General features: G+C 42.7%; 1 protein-coding gene across 1 annotated transcript; it reads right to left on the bottom strand.

Moving 5' to 3' along the window:
- Positions 1-393: 393 nt before the first annotated feature.
- On the bottom strand, positions 394-16,612 carry tbx21 (T-box transcription factor 21). The gene is given in 6 exon segments (NM_001195793.1): positions 394-3,633; positions 3,987-4,048; positions 5,476-5,634; positions 5,785-5,906; positions 6,691-6,845; positions 15,717-16,612. Coding segments are annotated over 6 exon segments (1,839 nt in total). The 5' UTR covers positions 16,265-16,612; the 3' UTR covers positions 394-2,840.
- Between the last annotated feature and the right edge of the window lie 607 nt (positions 16,613-17,219).

Raw genomic sequence — 17,219 nt, 5'->3', positions numbered from 1 at the left:
ACAATATTTAAAAATCTTAATTTAGTACAATATTTTGCATTTCTCTACTGCATTCCTGGATCATCAGAATCTATTCATCCTTTACAGCCTCCTCGGACCTATTGAGTTAATCACTGATTTATACACCTTTACGATAATTTAAGGACCGGCTATTTCACAGACTGAAGGCAAGGTGCCCTACCCCGGAGACAAACAGTCCACATTAAACACAAATGAACATGTTTCACTATCCAACTGTTGGATGGAGAATTTGACCTTTCAAGTCTACCCCATCTTTATCCTCTTTGAGCTTTTTAAGTCGAGACGGGAAGACATTTCCCATTCACAACTTAATTCTAATAAAAGGATGGCAATGAATCATGGGTTATGGATTGTTTCTAGAAGATTTCTATTGGCAGGAGTTTGTTTTGTTTATTGTAAGGAGATGTACACCAGGAGGCCGTCCTGAGGAGTCTACACCACGTACAGACAGAATGATCTATATCTCTCAACTCACTAGCAGTCATGTTAATGCAGGTCACAGTGCCAGACAGCGTCACATACAAAATCATGTAGCACAAGATAGAGTAAATCATTTCTGCACATTTTCCAAACATTTGATCAAATCAATGTTTTTCATTTGCTCTTGCAATACTGAACACTTTATAAATAAAACGTTAATTCACATCTCATTTTAATTGCACTTAAATAACAACGAATTTTCCACCTCTTAACAAACAACTGTAATAATGAAGTCCCCATTTTCATTCATTTAAACTGCTTAAGGGTAAAATTAACTTTTCAGGAAGAGACTCATGTTAGCAATATATTTCTATAGTGTCCAGCATAAGATCAACTCTACATAAGAAAGCGTCTATAGCTAGACTTTTTAAATTCCAGTTGATTTCCTTTCCCCTTTTGTAGTACATGAAGTCAGTCCAATGACCTTTATTGTGCTGTGGCATTATTGCATTATGATGGTGTCACAGCAAAGTCACATTATGCTAAGCTCTGTTTAGGGAAGGTGTCTTTCTGTTTGCGTATTTACATATTTCATTTACAAGAGTTCTGCAATACCACAGATCTGATTGTCTTCTCCATCCTATTGCTCCAGTTTTATGTCAGAGAATCACTGATTTCTTCCGCCTTCCAATAGGAAAACCAGCTTCTCTGTTTGTTTGTAGAAAGGCAGTTTAGCCTGACACAAAATGGCAGAATTTCCCTTTGAAAGTTGGCATCTGTACAATTCATGAATTAATAATATAAAAACACATTGAGGAGGTAAACGAAATGAACATCCAGTATATGTAAGTAGGATAAAAAATGTTTAAAAAAAAATAATCTTACATTAAGTATATTCAATCATAGCCAGTAGGGCTGACTGTAGACACACAGACCCATTGTCTTTTTTAAAACTCAAAAGTGGATTTGTTTTGGTCACCTTCCAGTGTGAGTGAGTGACTGTGTTTGTGAGTCATGTTTTCATGGCTGGCCTGTCACTTAATAAGGCCATGTGTCCTCTGTGTACGATATACCGTAATCATAAGTGCAATAAATAATGAGGCCATGCCTTGATTATATTCCTGTCATTTCTTATGGCCTCGCAATTGGAGCACACACACCCAGCAATATGTGGTTTTAGACCACCAGTATCCCAGGGTCCTCTGAGTAAGAGGCTGCCTGTCACACCCAGAGTCACCCCCAGAGACTTCCTCTATCGCCCTCTCCTCTCTCTATAGATCTGCCAGGAAGCTGTGTCTTTGTCACGACATGATGAACCTAAAGTAAAAACCAAAAACCATATACCCTGCTGGTAATGATTTCCGTTGTGTGTTGTCTGACTGGCTCACGTTTTAATTCATCGCCTTTGTAGTTGCCTCAGATTGTCCGTGAGATATGCTGATTTCCATTGTGTTGTGAGTCTTTGGATTGGCTGCTAAGGCTGTGTTGTTCTAAATGACAGACCTGATGTAGGCGACAGTAGGTCACAGGAAGAGTGGCCCGTCAGCCTTGATACTGATTAGCCTTGACCCTTCAGGTCATGTGCTTGCTAAGCTCCCCTCACCTCTAACACCTGACGCTGGCCTCTGCTCTCGCCTGCGCGCTCGCCATCAGCCTGCAGTTCTTCTCTGCTGTCACAAGGGGGAGTTCCAAACTCCTCAGACAGAGGATTAGACAGAAATGATTCCGTTTTGTTATTAGCATACAACCAGTCGTGTCTGCGTCTCAGTACATTGGTTCATGTGACTGCGAGCATATACTAAAAGTGGAGCTGGAGAATAGTATGTGTGTGTGTGAGAGAGAGCGTGTGTCTTTGTGTGATCATGTGTGTGTGAAAGAGAGTGTGTGTCTGTGTGTGAGTGTGATGGGGGAAGACTGGACAGTCCCTGCAGGGGTCTGTCAGCAGGTGTGCAGACGTCTTATTTTTGAATCCCCAAACGTTAAAAAGACTTAAGTCAAAGGTCTGTGTGTCTGTATGTTTCTAGGGCAGTGTCTGTGGACCCAGTCATATTGCCTTTGCACTTTGGCCCTCGCACACATTAACAGTCATGTTCAAAGTGTTCCTGCCTGACCTTAGGAGGTCCTTGTCCTCAAACACGTAACCAAAACACAACCTTAGAGAAGCCTCCCTTTTGGCCTGTCGAGAGGTCCAGTCTGTCTGTATGTGTCAAAATGGCTGAGGTGCCATTTACCTGGCCCATCTGTGATGTTGGCGTTCTGTGGCCAATGGAGCTTCAGTCCAGCGCCATTACATGACATGGGACAGGCAGAGAGACACGGCCATGTGGGAGATACCAAAGCACAAAGAGGACAGGAGGGGGACACTAGGAGACGGTATTTACGTGGTGGGTGGGGCGGCTTCAGTGGGTATAAAAGCCGTAGTAGCCGGCATCACTACTGCAGTCCTTTTCACAGACCTCCACGCTGCGCGTGGGCGGCGAGTTCTCCGTGCTGGAAGCGTAGGGTGACACTCGTCGCTTCTTGCCCTCTGCCCCGCCCTCGAACAGGCCGGAGTCAGCAGAGTCCACCGATTTGACCGAGGGGGGTTCCAGCCAGAGGTCCTCTCCTACCACCCCCGCCTCCTTGGGCTTGTCCTGCAGTGAAGGTGGGGGGCGGAGTGGCTCCAGGAGGGACGGGGGGTGGAGCCTGGGGTGACCTGGAGAGGTAGAGGACACAGGCCTGAACCAGCCTAGACTGGGGCTGACTTTACTGGAACAGTGATGGTTGAGGTACTGAGGGGAGGGCCGGCCGGTGCTCCAGGCTGCCGAGGAGGCTCCTGAGACGGATACGCTGGCCGTGGCGAACGGGCTGTCCTCGTAGTAGCTCAGCGTGTGGTGGGCCGACGTCTGCAGGGGGAAGGGCTTGTAGAAGCTGTTGCTGGAGAAGTCACCCTCATAGGAGTTAAAGTCCAGCCGGTTGGAGGTGACACTCTGCTGGGGGGAGCGGTACCAGCGGCTGTGGGGGCTGGCTGAGGGGTCTTTGGTCTGATGGCCCATGGCTGCCATGTGCTCCCGGCTGTAGAAGCGGTTCTGGGGCAGTGGGTTCATGTACTGGTCCATCAGGTACCCCTGGGTATAGCAGGTACCTGCCAAAAGCTGCTGGCCCTCGGTGGGAGAGGGGGTGACGCGGTCCGAGTCAGGTGGTGCGTACAGCCTAGGCAGGGGAACGGGGAGGAACGGGGGAGGGGGCGCAACACAAGAAGACGTGTTACTTCCTGGCAAAACATGTGTCACATCAAATGTCTTTCACACCTCCTCATATCAACACATCTTTCTGAGATAGAAATACATTGGCCTATTAGGGTTAGCAATTGTATATTTATTAGTTGGAGATATCCAGTGTTGATATGGTAGGACTGAGTAAGTGTGTGAGCACTGTGCCTCAGCGTCCGCTTGTACATACATAGAGCTGGTTTAAAATGTCAAACGTTCTCATTCAAGACTACAGATGTTTTTGAGGGGTTTTGTTTTCTCTTTATTCATTTGGTTATTTTCTGGCATACTCACGCGTCATAATTGTCCCGGAAACCTTTCGCAAAGGGGTTATGGTCTATTTTTAGCTGGGTGATCTGTGTAAGAAATAGCAGGAGACAGGATGGGAGAGTGGGCAAGGATAGGACAGACAGATCGTTAAGGAGAGAGAGTGTGAGAGCTTAGGCGCATAGGAAAAAGAGAGGGGGAGAGAGAGTGGGAGAGAGAGTGGGAGAGAGAGGGGGAGAGAGAGTGGGAGAGAGAGGGGGAGAGAGAGTGGGAGAGAGAGGGGGAGAGAGGGGGCGAGAGAGAGAGATCACTGACTGCATGAAATTACTAATGAGGGTTACACAGTTTATTTTCTTATCGTGGGAAAGTCTTCTTGTTTGGCACTTCAGTGTGAGTACACTTCTATTCCTAATTACGTTATAAACGTCTATGGCAGTGGTCACCAACCTTTTCTAAGTCAAGATCACTTTCTGAGTCAAAATGCATGCCGAGATCTACCACTCCGATTTTTTGTTAACATGACTTTAAAAAAAATTAAGCCTATGCAACATTAACCAATTAAAGACAGTACTGTACCAGTGAGGTATGTGCAGCAAGCAATAGGCCCAATACATTATCCCCGCATACTGGCTTTGCTTGAATTGACCTGCCAATGAATTGTTGTTCGGGACATGTAAAAATATATATATTTCAAAATTTGAGGTAGGCTATATGATCACACCGGTAATAGATCCATTGTTGTATTACTGGGCTGATGGTGCCTGCATCTGATGGTCAGTCTCAGAGGAGGGAGAGAGCAACATCTCTCAACATCCCTCCGCTCTCCCTTTCCTCCACTGACACTGACCAAAAAGGGACACCGTCTTCCAGCTGATGGCGAAATTCGAGTCGCATCACATTGCTTCTGCCTCATGCACAAATTCAGGTTGTTACTCCTATGAACAGAGAAACGTTCCTTGATATTAAAAAAGACCCAAGCCGCTATAGATACACTTTCCTACTCATTCATTACTGCTGCACTGCTTGTTGTAGAGCTGAGTGGAAATAGGAAGAACACACATTTTATGGGTGAATAAAGTGTTGAAGACAAAGTGTTGACAGTGCTGAGTAAGAACTTAAACATGAACTCACTCATAAAACAGCAGCTCTTTGCTGTATTCATTGACAGTCTCTCTCTAGTCATGGTTTTAAACGTTTTGAAATCAGAGTATCAACTTTTTTTTATTTTTTTTTATTTTTTTTTACCTCACATAACATGGCAACAGTTTGCCTACCCGGGTGCAGGGCAGCTGAATTGACTGCACCTACCACCAACAACCCGATAATAATTTAAAAAAAAATAGGAACACAAGGCCTTATCGTTGTTTTTTTTTACAGAAATATTTGGCGATCGACTAGAAATGCCTTGGAGATCGACAAGTCGATCGCGATCGACCGGTTGGTGACCCCTGGTCTATGGTATGCTAAGGAAAAGGGCTAGTCAAATGAGCTGTTGAGGTCAGGCGAGGTGACTCACGTCTGCGTTCTGATAGGCTGTGACGGCGATGAATTGGGTCTCTGGGAAGATGAAGGTCTGGGCCTTGGCGGTGAGGAAGAGGTCCTCAGAACCATCCTCCTTCACTTCGACGATGTGCAACCGTGGCTGGTACTTATGAAGTGACTGCAGAACGATCATCTAAGAGGGAAAAAGCACCGGAGAGTTAGTCCTAGAAGGGCATTAACGACCATGAAAAAAAAACAATGAAAAGTACCACCAATGGAAAATCTCATTTGGATATGATGACATCTTTAAATGAGTTTCTGAGGCATATCTGCCCCACGTTACCTGGCCCACGTTGTTGGCACTGCCCTTGTTGTTGGTGAGCTTGAGCTTGCCAAACGATACCTCCTGCCTCATCCAGTGAGCCCCTGTGTTGGGAGAGTCTGGGTGCATATACATCCTGTTCCCTATTGGAAAGAATTAGAAACAACGTTAATGAAGCTCTCGTGAAGCCATTTACAAGTCTACATTAATGCTTCGCAAATTGTTTACAAGCAAATGCCATACTAAACAATCACAGCTCCTGTTAACATGAGCAAAACGACCTACTAACATGTTACTAAAGAATCATAGCCACCACAACAATGTTACCACGGCTACCACGGCACTGTAATTAGTCAGGAGCCACACAGCCACAATACATGTTAGTGTATGACACAGGTTGACCTATTTCAATGACTGCAGTGCTGTACGGCGGGTTGAAATTGTCATCGTTCACAAAACAATGTAGCTGCCTTAGGTTGAGTCTCTTGGTGATTTCACTCACACTGGGTAAATTGAAACGAATGGAGTAGAGTGAGAAGGATGATTAGCCACTGAGGAAAAGACTGAATCCATGTTCCATTCAATCGATAAGCATGGTTATAAATGCTAAGGTCACGTTGATGCTCTAACTCTCAATGCTACTCTGGAGGGATCCTTTGGTTTCACTCATTGTACCATTGTATGTCATTGATTGGAGCAGTATTGATGACAGAGAGTGTGGTGTGGCAATATATATTTAAGATATTTTAACATTTAAGTCATGTAGCAGATGCTCTTATCCAAAGCGACTTACAATAGCAATTTGGGTTAAGTGCCTTGCTCAAGGGCAGATTTTTCACCTAGTCTGTTCAGGGATTAGAACCAGCGCCCTTTCGGGTTACTGGTCCAACGTTGGCCGAAATGTTCTCAACCGCTAGGTAATCATACCTGGCATGTTACCCTCTGCTTTGCCACACTGGACCCACTTGCCTCCCTGGTACCTCCAGTGGTGCTGGTCGGATAGGACCACGTCCACATACACATTGTAGTGGGCTGACGGGTCCAGAACGCTGATGTTGAAACTCAGGAAGGGGAACATCCTCCTAGAGTAGAAGAGAGGAGAAAAAGGTCATCAGAAGATGAGAGAAGAGGTAGATAGATATAGTTGATTAAAATACACTGAGACTGTAGCGTTTTCTTATAGAGCCAGATTGAATTTAAGTAACACAAAAATGATGCGGTATTGCTCTTTATAAAAGCCGTATTATGAGTGGTGTTATTGTTTTACTACCATTATTCCAGTGTGGACATATACACACAATTGAAGTAAAAATATATGAATGCAATTAACATTTCCTGACTTGACAGCTTTACAACACTACCATCACAATGTCAAAATCTACTTTTAGCTACACATTGTACTGCAATCGGAAGCAATCCTAAGGCATCTTTGTCAGAAACAACAGCGAGCCAAGATAAAGAGGGGACTTCTAGGTGTACATTTCCGAAGGTGTAGTGTGCTGTTTTTTTTGTGTGCGGTTAGAGGGCTGAGGGGCAGAGTGGGGTGGGGGGGTATGAGTGTAGTGGAGGTAAAAATGTAATATGACCGTTAATAAAAGATGGACCAGAAAGCATTGCTGCAGCTTGACTTTGGTGAACAGATTTTGAGCACCGGGGCCGTGAAGTTAACGGGGAGGTCAGCCTGTCCCCAGGCAATACAGTAGGGGAATGCTGGCTAAAGTTTGGCCAAACACACACACACATACATATTGTACAGTACACACACACACACACACACACACACACACACACACACACACACACACACACACACACACACACACACACACACACACACACACACACACACACACACGTGTACGGGAGCACGTACACAACACAACCACAGGATTGCTTTCTGCTGGAGTGGATTCTCCCGAATACATTATATAACCCCTTGCCCTCAGGCGCCCTGCCATTTATACTATATATACACCTATCAGTTTACACTGGGTTGTATATGCCTTCATTATGATACTCCAGGTTGCTGCTGTATGTGGCGCTAAATCCTCGTGGCACGCTTGACATTTGGTCCGTTGTTTTTACACTCCGTAGTACCTGAGGCTACAGCGCTGCCAATACAATACATTTGTTGAGATAGTGTGCTTCAGTGACGGATAGATACTTGATCAGATAAGGCTTTGACCATTCATTTGCGGTGGTTCTAAGTTCTAGAAGCTGCGCTAAAAAGACACTTCCTTTACAGATACTCTCATTGCCACCAACCAGCCAACTCAGGAAATGACTATTATTATCCATTGCAGTCCATTTGGAGACAGGCTTTAAAATGTAGCATGAGCTAGAAACAGCATAGAGCAATGCAACCTGACAACCTGCTCAGTGTGTCAATGTGTTTGTACTGTGTCCCTATCCAAATAAAATAAACTATGGCGAGAAAAATAATGCAATTTCGCAACAAAATTAATAATTAATACTGCAGGCTTTTCAGAGGGTTAAATGTTGGTCTCTTTAAGCCATGGTAAAGTATTTAGTCCTACAATACTATAGCAGAGATTGAGGGAGAGAGATGCTCAGCTCATTTAAATTCAGTCTATTCCACCCTCAAGCTGTTTCAGCATTAAGCAGTGTAAAACAAGTGAGGTGTATAAAGAGATATTTGTTTTTGGGGGAAACTGTATGTGTGTGTATGTGTGTGCGTGTGTGTGTGTGTGTGTGTGTGTGTGTGTGTGGACAGAGGGCATTCACTCTGGTGGGTAACTCTTACACCATTGGGGGGGGGGGGGGGGTGTATGTATGTGCGTGTGTGTATATGTGTGTGTGTGTGTGTGTGTGTGTGTGTATCTCACAGATTTCAGTGCCACAGTCATTTAGTCAAGTCAACCTGTACTCTGCTGATACAAAACAGAGTTTTCTCTTCAATGACCACGTTTCCATCCACAGTTTTTTTTGCGAGAAAAGTACACAAATAAATCACGACAGCTCTGATTTAAAAAAAAAAAAAAAGCCAACAGTTCATTTTTAGGTTCGACATGGTTATTGGAGAAATGGCGGAGGAAACGCCTTTAAGAGCAAATATTGATATAACAACCATCAAATCGAAGTAAACTTGGAGTCACGTGATGATGTGTAGTGTGGTCCTCCCACTACGACTCGGGGAAACAATGCAGTTTACAGATGAAATACATGATGATTAACTTCACACAGGGTGGTGAAAGTGCACAACATTAGATTTTTATTCGGTCCATGAAAACTTAAGTGAAAATGTCAATTTTGTGTACACTACGTCATCACATGCTGATTTTCATCTGTGACAAGTCAGTTTGGTGGAAACCACTGGTGGGAAAATGAGCATATTTTATTTATGCGGATCTGAGAATATTCACATGAAAACCTGCTGCCAATTGGATGAAAACCTAGCAATTGTTATAGAATACGTTTTGTTTGCGTTTGTTCTGCATGCTTCTGTGACAAGATGGAAGCGGTTGTCATATACTGTGTCTGTAGGAGATAATGTGCTAACTGATTTCATTGACAAAACTCACAAGACCGTACACACATCATATACCCTTTGTACTAAATCTAATTAGGTGATGCCATATTTTCCTTCCACAGTAAACCCCTACACTGTTGGATAGCAGTCTGGCTACGTGCATTATGGGCAGCCTGGTGCAACAATCAATCACAGTTCTTGGTGAAATCCAAGTATTGTGGCAGCTCCTTAGCTGCTAACGAATAACAGGCGATAGGTTTCTCCATCCAGGTCTGTGTTTAAAGGTCCAGTGCAGTCAAAATTCAGTTTTTCCTGTGTTTTGTATTATATTGTACAACAGCTGATGAAACTAACATTGTAAAAGTGTGAACATGTTTTATCAGTATTATTTCCTGATAGTTGCTGGTTGAAAATGCAACCTATACAGGCCCTTCTAATCAGCAGATTTGCATGGGCGGGAGTTTTGGCTTTCGCATCAATTGATTTATAGAGAGATTTGCAAACCTCTCTGCCATTGACAGCTAATTTTCAGTTTTTCCCTCCCCCACTCGACCACTCTCAGACAGTCCTAGCTAAATTCATACTTTAGAAATAGTTGTTTTCTTAATGGAAATATATTACAGTATAGCACTTAATTGTTACACAGAAATGATTTGATATTGAAAAAAAAAACAGCTGCATTGGGCATTTAATATAAGTGAAAACAGAAACTGGCGGCAGGCTGTTTGAGTCATGAGCAGAACCCCACTAACCCTGCGCCATGAGATTAACAGAAAACAAGAACACTGAAAGTTGACATTTTCCTTCACTTGTATTATCAGACTTATTTAAACTGAGGCCTTTTATCAGAAATCAGAACCTGTCGAGGGGAAACCAACGACGGAGCCTCAGACATGTGGAGGAGGTTTCGGGGTTTTCGTTATTGAGAGTGCAGGCTGAGGTCTGGAAACTTCTCTGGCAGAGGTTGAATGGCAGAGAGGCTGACTGAGATGGGACAACGACAGAATGGCCTAGCCATGCCATGATTCAATGTCCAGTGACTCCTGCACTAGTGTCTAGGACTGTAGGCGAAACCTGTCTGGTATGACAGGGCCTGTGGTGGTAAAGGCAGTGTCCGTTCTGAGTAAATCCTCGTATTTACGTCATATGTAGTCATAGCTGTACCTGTAGTACTTGCCAGACTGCCACTCATTTAAAATGTGGGTGAAGTTAACAAACAAAATGTCAATGACAAAAATGGGATTGTCGTTGAAATGGGGTAGAGAGAAAGAGAGAGCGCACAGTCAAGGAAAAACGGGGTAGAGGGAAAGAGAGAGAAAGAAGGAGAGAGAAAAAGGAGGGGTTGTCCTGGGGATGTGAAGCAGACGCTGTAGAGTGACTGGATATTCACCGGGGAGAAGACTTTGATGCTTGAGCGCACCCACTGATTCAACAGGACAGGAGTTCAGGTCCAGTTTGTGTCACCACACAAGTACACTTGATCAACTCTGATGAAAACATGCCAGTCTACAGCTGCTGCTGGACACAAGCAGAGTTTCACACTATTTATAGGCATCTATTCTCTGTCCACTGTATCAATGTGCAGTATAGATAACCTCTCTGTACATAGAAAACAGTACAGGTGCAACAATTGGAATATATAGTCAGATGATGTTATTTGATACACATTGAAGATATGATTGATGATACAGGATACTGTTGGCATTGGATGAATCAGTAAAGCAGTTATTGGCTGCACAGCAATTCAAATACACTGAATATATGCAAACATATTATTGCTGCAAGCATGAACCTCAAATCAAACCCACTGGGACAAAAACGGGTTGAATCAACGTTGTTGCCACGTCATTTCAACCGTAAATATGTATGTGACGATGTTGAATCAACGTGGAGAACTAATTGGATTTGCAAAAAGTCATCAACATAAGGGCATTTCGTCTTTTTTCCTCCCACTTTTAACCTAAATCCAATGACATGGTGATTTGTTTTGTTGATTTCACGTTGAATTCACGTTAGTTGACAACTCAACCAAATGTAAATGAAAAACTAAATGTTGAACTGACGTGTGTGCCTAGAGGGACGGTTTTTATGAGTGGACGCCACCATGCTGTACATGCTCCATATTCTCTACATCCGTGAAGAACCTAAACATCAGAGCATACAGGAAGTACTTGGGTTAGTTCTTCTGAAGAGTCTGCATTAGAGGTTTCTGCAAGACATTGCATCCTCTATCTATGCACTCACCAACAGCTGTACAGGATGTGACAAGTCATTTAAAAATCCTAAGACACCAAAACCTTGAAATAGTCCTACTTCTGCTTCATGAGAGAGAGAGCGAGAGGGGAGGGAGAGGGAGAGGAGGGGGGGGGGGGGGGGGGGGGGGCGTTTATCCTTTGCCAAGATAATACATCCATATCAAGAAGCTGATTAAGCAGCATGATCATTACACAGGTGCACTTTGTGCTGGGGACAATAAAAGACCAATCTAAAATGTGCAGTTTGTCACACAATGCCACAAAACACAACTTTTTTTGAGGGAGTGTGCACTTGGCATGCTGACTGCAGGAATGTCCAACAGAGCTGTTGCCAGAGAATGTAATGCTAATTTCTCTACCAAGAGCCGCCTCCAACATCATTTTAGAGAATTTGGCAGTACTGGGTGCTAAGGAGTATTTGTAATAAAGCCCTTTTGTCCGGAAAAACAAATTCTGATTGGCTGGGCCTGGCTCCCCAGTGGGTGTCCTGGCTCCTAAGGGGTGGGCCTACCCATGGCTGTGCCCCTGCCCAGTCATGTGAAATCCATAGATAAGGGCCTAATGAATTTGTTTCAATGAACTGTAACCCAGTAAAATGTTTGAAATTGTTACGTGTTGCATTTATATTTTTGTTTAGTAGATGCATTACTCAGACACAGACTAGGTTGCACTTGATGTTTACAACCACTAATTGCTATCTCTACAAATGCTAATGTGCATTTTTATTCAATGCCAGTTTTCAGGAACACCTCTTGACAGCTACAGTAAATAAAACAGCCATCTGACACTTTCCGCTACACTTTCTGCTACAGTTTCAAAAGCCAACTCCATGTACTGGAGCCGTAAAAATGATAATACAAACAATGGATTTATATAGTACTTTTATAGGACCAAAGATGCTTAAAACCAATCAACAAATAAACTCTACTTCATCTTTCACCCTCATACTCTACTTCAGACATGTTCATTATTAGTTTCTAGATAGTTTATACATGGGTAATAAACAGTTATAACACAATGGTTTAATTCAATTGTGATTGATTGATCCTAAATATATATATTTTTTGAATGTTGAAATGTTTTTTGTAACATATTAAGTGAGAAATATACCCTTGATGTGTTTCTCACAACATTAACAAGATTCAATGAACCAGAAGCAGACTCTGAGCAGGTAACCATGATTCCTGTGTCTCAAGTTAGCTCAAAACTCATCCTCTGAAGGAGGCTGTCTACACTGTAAGAACGCACTCAATCATATCTCCTTCTAAGAACACATCAATGCTAAAGATCAATAACAGTTCGAAACAGAATCGAATTAGAGAACATTAAAGATTTAAACAATGTAAAAATCCAGAAGGCACACAACAACATAATGGTTGTCTTTTTCTTTACAAGACGCCTTCTTTTACAAGAGATGTTTCTGAAACGTTAACAATGGCTGAACGCAGTTGTCGCTAAAAAAATATGCATGTCCTGGTCAAATTCGAATCACGTATAACCATCATCTGACATTGTCTCCTTAGTTATGTTGCTATCAGCAATCTTAGTGCACGGCAGACCACTATCAAAATATACAAACCTCTCATCAACAGATAAGGTTTCATTGAGGTTACTATTGCCACTGCCATGAGTCAAACAGAGATTCAGTGGTGGAGGAGATGGATGGGCCAAGCCAATGTTAAACGAATTGGTCTTGTTTTAGAGGAAAACTTGAAAAGAAGAGGAGAACTAGGGCCCCTGGCACAGGCATAGGGATTGCTGCACATTTCAAAGGCCAAACTTGTTCTTCTGAGGGAATGGGATCCTCACTCGCTGTACTCTTACTGTATCCGAGAAGAGGTGAGGGTGAAGAAGGAAAAAAAACACACCTTGCCTTCCAAGCTTGAACATCAAAGGTGCCTTGCACCACTGTTCTGTGTATGGCCATCTGAAGCCTGGCTGGTGCTCGGTCTGCAATTCACCCCCCACCTCTCTCTCTCTCTCTCTCTCTCTCGCTCTCTCTCTCTCTCTCTCTCTCTCTCTCTCTCTCCCTCTCGGCTTTACAGAAGTTCCATTGGAACCCGTACCCCAAGAGCTCGAAGACTTTTCTTTCACTAGCAGTGGAAAATTCCATCATGAGAAGAGTTTTTGTTTATAACATGCAGTATTTCAATTCAATATGCATCTAAATATTACTATCGTGTGTGCTATGTTGGTGAGTGCCTCTGTGTGTGTGTGTGTGTGTGTGTGTGTGTGTGTGTGTGTGTGTGTGTGTGTGTGTGTGTGTGTGTGTGTGTGTGTGTGTGTGTGTGCGTGTGTGTGAGAAGGGGGGGGGGGGGGGCATTATGTGTATTTTAAGAGATGTATTAATTACTTTAATTACATGAGCTGGGATGACCATGACCAGACTGTCATTTTCCACAGGGTTATGTGCCAGAAGATGTTATGTCAAAAACTGACACACACACACACACACACACACACACACACACACACACACACACACACACACTGCCTGCCCCACAAATAATTCATTTGGCCCTAAATGAATTTTTGATACATGGCCATACATTTCCAAAGTCCCAGAGGACAGTGCAAGAATACAGCAATGATTAAAATGTGCCAGTGTCCAGGACTTCTTGAAGTCGCGAACAAGACCGTCACACAAAAATTCACAAATGCATACATAAGATGCGCAGCTGTAGTCCTAAGGCCAGGTCTTAGAATTTGCTTATACTTGAAGAGCTCTCTGCAGTAGAACTTTCTCGGTGACAGGAGAATACAATGTAATGGACAGACTGGAAAGAAGTGGAATTTTTGACTCTCATAGATGTTCATTTCATTTTTAAGAAAGAGCGAGAGATGACACAGTGACTCAGTTTAGCCTATAAAGGGTGAACATAAGTAACTGGACAAATTCTGGGTATACAACATGTGAATATGAAAAGTAGCCTATGAAAATACTGTACATGTTATTTTTTTTTAAATAGTAGACTTTTCATTGATCAATGCTGTTTTGTGCACGCTGTTGTGATTGATGTACATATATTTTAGAATAATCACATTTTTATGACAAACACAGGTAGCCTAATAACACATTTATGACACAATTGTATTTATCTTAAAAGTATTCATCCAAATGATGTATTTACAAAATTTTAAAAGCTCCATGTTGGTAGTAAATACAGTGGTAACTGGAAGGGCAAGCATGTAATTCATTTAAAATACCAATGTCCTATTATATGACAGCGCACTTGGTCTTTTGACAGATCAGAATCACGAGAAACTGATGGCCTGAAACCTTATGTCAGACGGATGTGTCGCATATTAGTAAATTAATCATCATCGACATGACTGGATCTTAATGCTCGGTGACCTATGCGACAGTGCCTCCAGCAATGTCTTCCCCTTGTGTTCGTTGCTGGGTGGGTTGGGAGCCAGTGGCTTATGCCACCGTCGTGATACCCTCTGCATGCACTTCAGGGGGTCAGGCTGAAGTGTCATTATGTTTTCCAGCAAACAATATTTCTCTGATATTGTGGTTAGTATTTATGCTCGTCATCATAACACATTGGACTCAAACCGACGCATGAGAACATGGATTGCTTGGCCTATTATTTTCCTGATTAGTTACACAAGTTAAATCAATTACGATATAACGGTAAAATAAAATGTAAATACAAAAAGGAAAACTAGAAAAATATGATGTGAGAAGCTCTAAATGCTGGAGTTAGTTTATTTGAAGTTTAGCCTAAATATCATGCAGTTTTCATCTTAGGAAAATTTCTCTATAGATTTTCAGCGAGTTTAACACTCATTTCATATCTAATACATATTTTTGGAGCACTTTGTTAGTCTGTGTAGTGTATCGATACCCTCAAACCCTGTCTGGATTAATTCGTATTGGCCTAATTCATTTGCGCGTGACAGACTCGGCTTTGGCAGTTTGGCACAAATTGAAACTTCATAATAAGGCCATCATTAGCAAATACCTTGTTTAGGAATGATTTCGAGGATAACAAGAGCAAGGCAGTAAAGGAACTTTCCCCTCACCAATGATTTGCCCACGAGCGCTCATACCTGTCCATGGCACCTGTCAACAACGTTCAGCGCGCGCCTACATACCTATGGTACAAATCGTGCTACTTTGTCATTTTGTGGCTAAATAAGATGTAGGCTTATAAATAGGCAATAAGTTTCCCTCTGACGGAATTTGCATTTCTACTCACCGCCCCTGTTTCGTTATGATCATTTCGGTTTGGTATTTGTGGAACTTCGCCCACAGAGGATAGTTGTTGAGGAGAGCCTGCGTCTTTCCGCACACCTGTAGCCCAGGTAATGGGTAGAGTGGCGCGCGATAGTACCCATGTTGAACGGGTGCGGGATAACTCTCCGCAGAGGCAGGGTAAACTTCTTTGCTAGTTGTCGAGAAACCTTCGCTTCCCGTTGGTAAATAAGTCTGTCCCGTTCCGTTTCTAGTCGGCGACCTGACACTGCTGAAATGGCAGCTATTGTGGGGAGTTGGTGAGTAAAACCTCCCGGGTTGCGCTCCGAATCCGGCCACAGTTTGGTCTGCGTGGTACGGCAGTGCCGATCCGTCCTGTCCGTTTTGAATTGAGTCTTGGTAATATAATCTGGTGTCCTGAATTCCCATTTTAAAATCCACGGAATTCTTGCTGCGTTGAAGGTGATTGTTGATATCGGTGTCTTTTCCGAAAGTTTGCGTATCTGTCCCATTCAACATACTGAGGTAAAGATTGCCACCTATGCCGCCCATTTGCAGCCCCAGTCTCAGTGTATGTGCAATGTCATAGGTTCACGGTGCCCCTGTTTCACGTCCAGTGAATTGAAAGCGCGTTTACGGATTTTGAGATAAATGCACAAACTGAAACATTTCGTCCACCTACCGATGTTTTTTTCCTCACTCGAGCTAAGTACAATTGACTAAAGTTCCTATACCAATAAATCTATCGACTTCTGGAAAACGCACCTTACATTTAAATATTCCAACAAATTGGCAATCATTTAAAATAGCCTACTATTTATTAAAATAAACTGGCTAATTATTTTATCTTTGGTCTCCGATTGTCTTATCTTCTTTTTACAAGAGTCCCTACCAGTATCTCCAACACATGCCCAGGTTCATAAACTATGATATATACATTTTGCGACTGGTAATTGGTTGGAGGTGGGTTTGATGTCGAAGCTAGACGTGATAGGTTTCCATTTCGCAAGAACCCTCCCTGTTCCCTGAGGACTTGCTCATGCGCATATTCTAACTAGGCAGACAAGGAGATAAACAAATTTGAACACTTTCTGAAATGGTTATGAGTGCAACAGTTTCTCACATTACTTCAGGTCGTGAACACATTTTAGGAAATATAAATAATAACGTGCACGAATCGGTTACTGGAATTGTATGTTATCAAAATATATTCATTATTTTATTTCAGTGGCAGGCATATGAAAGTAGGCAATGAAAATACTATATTCAAAATGATAATGATAATAACAACATTAACAATATTATTATGATCACTTAGTAGTAAACTACTACAATGCTACTATAGGCCTTAAATCCTAACGATAAAGTATAGCCTACCTGGAATACAGCATACGGAGAAATTAGACAGATAATAAACATATATACAATGTAGAAAATATTAAGAACACCTTCCTAATATTGAGTTGCAGCCCACCCTCCCTTTTTTTTGCCCCCCCCTGGATGAACT

The sequence above is a fragment of the Oncorhynchus mykiss genome, chromosome 16, assembly GCF_057628025.1.
Source record: "Oncorhynchus mykiss isolate SJ-2025 chromosome 16, ASM5762802v1, whole genome shotgun sequence".
NCBI lineage: Eukaryota > Metazoa > Chordata > Actinopteri > Salmoniformes > Salmonidae > Oncorhynchus > Oncorhynchus mykiss.
Note: the sequence above shows the minus strand (reverse complement) of the source record. Positions and strands in the feature narration are given on the sequence as shown.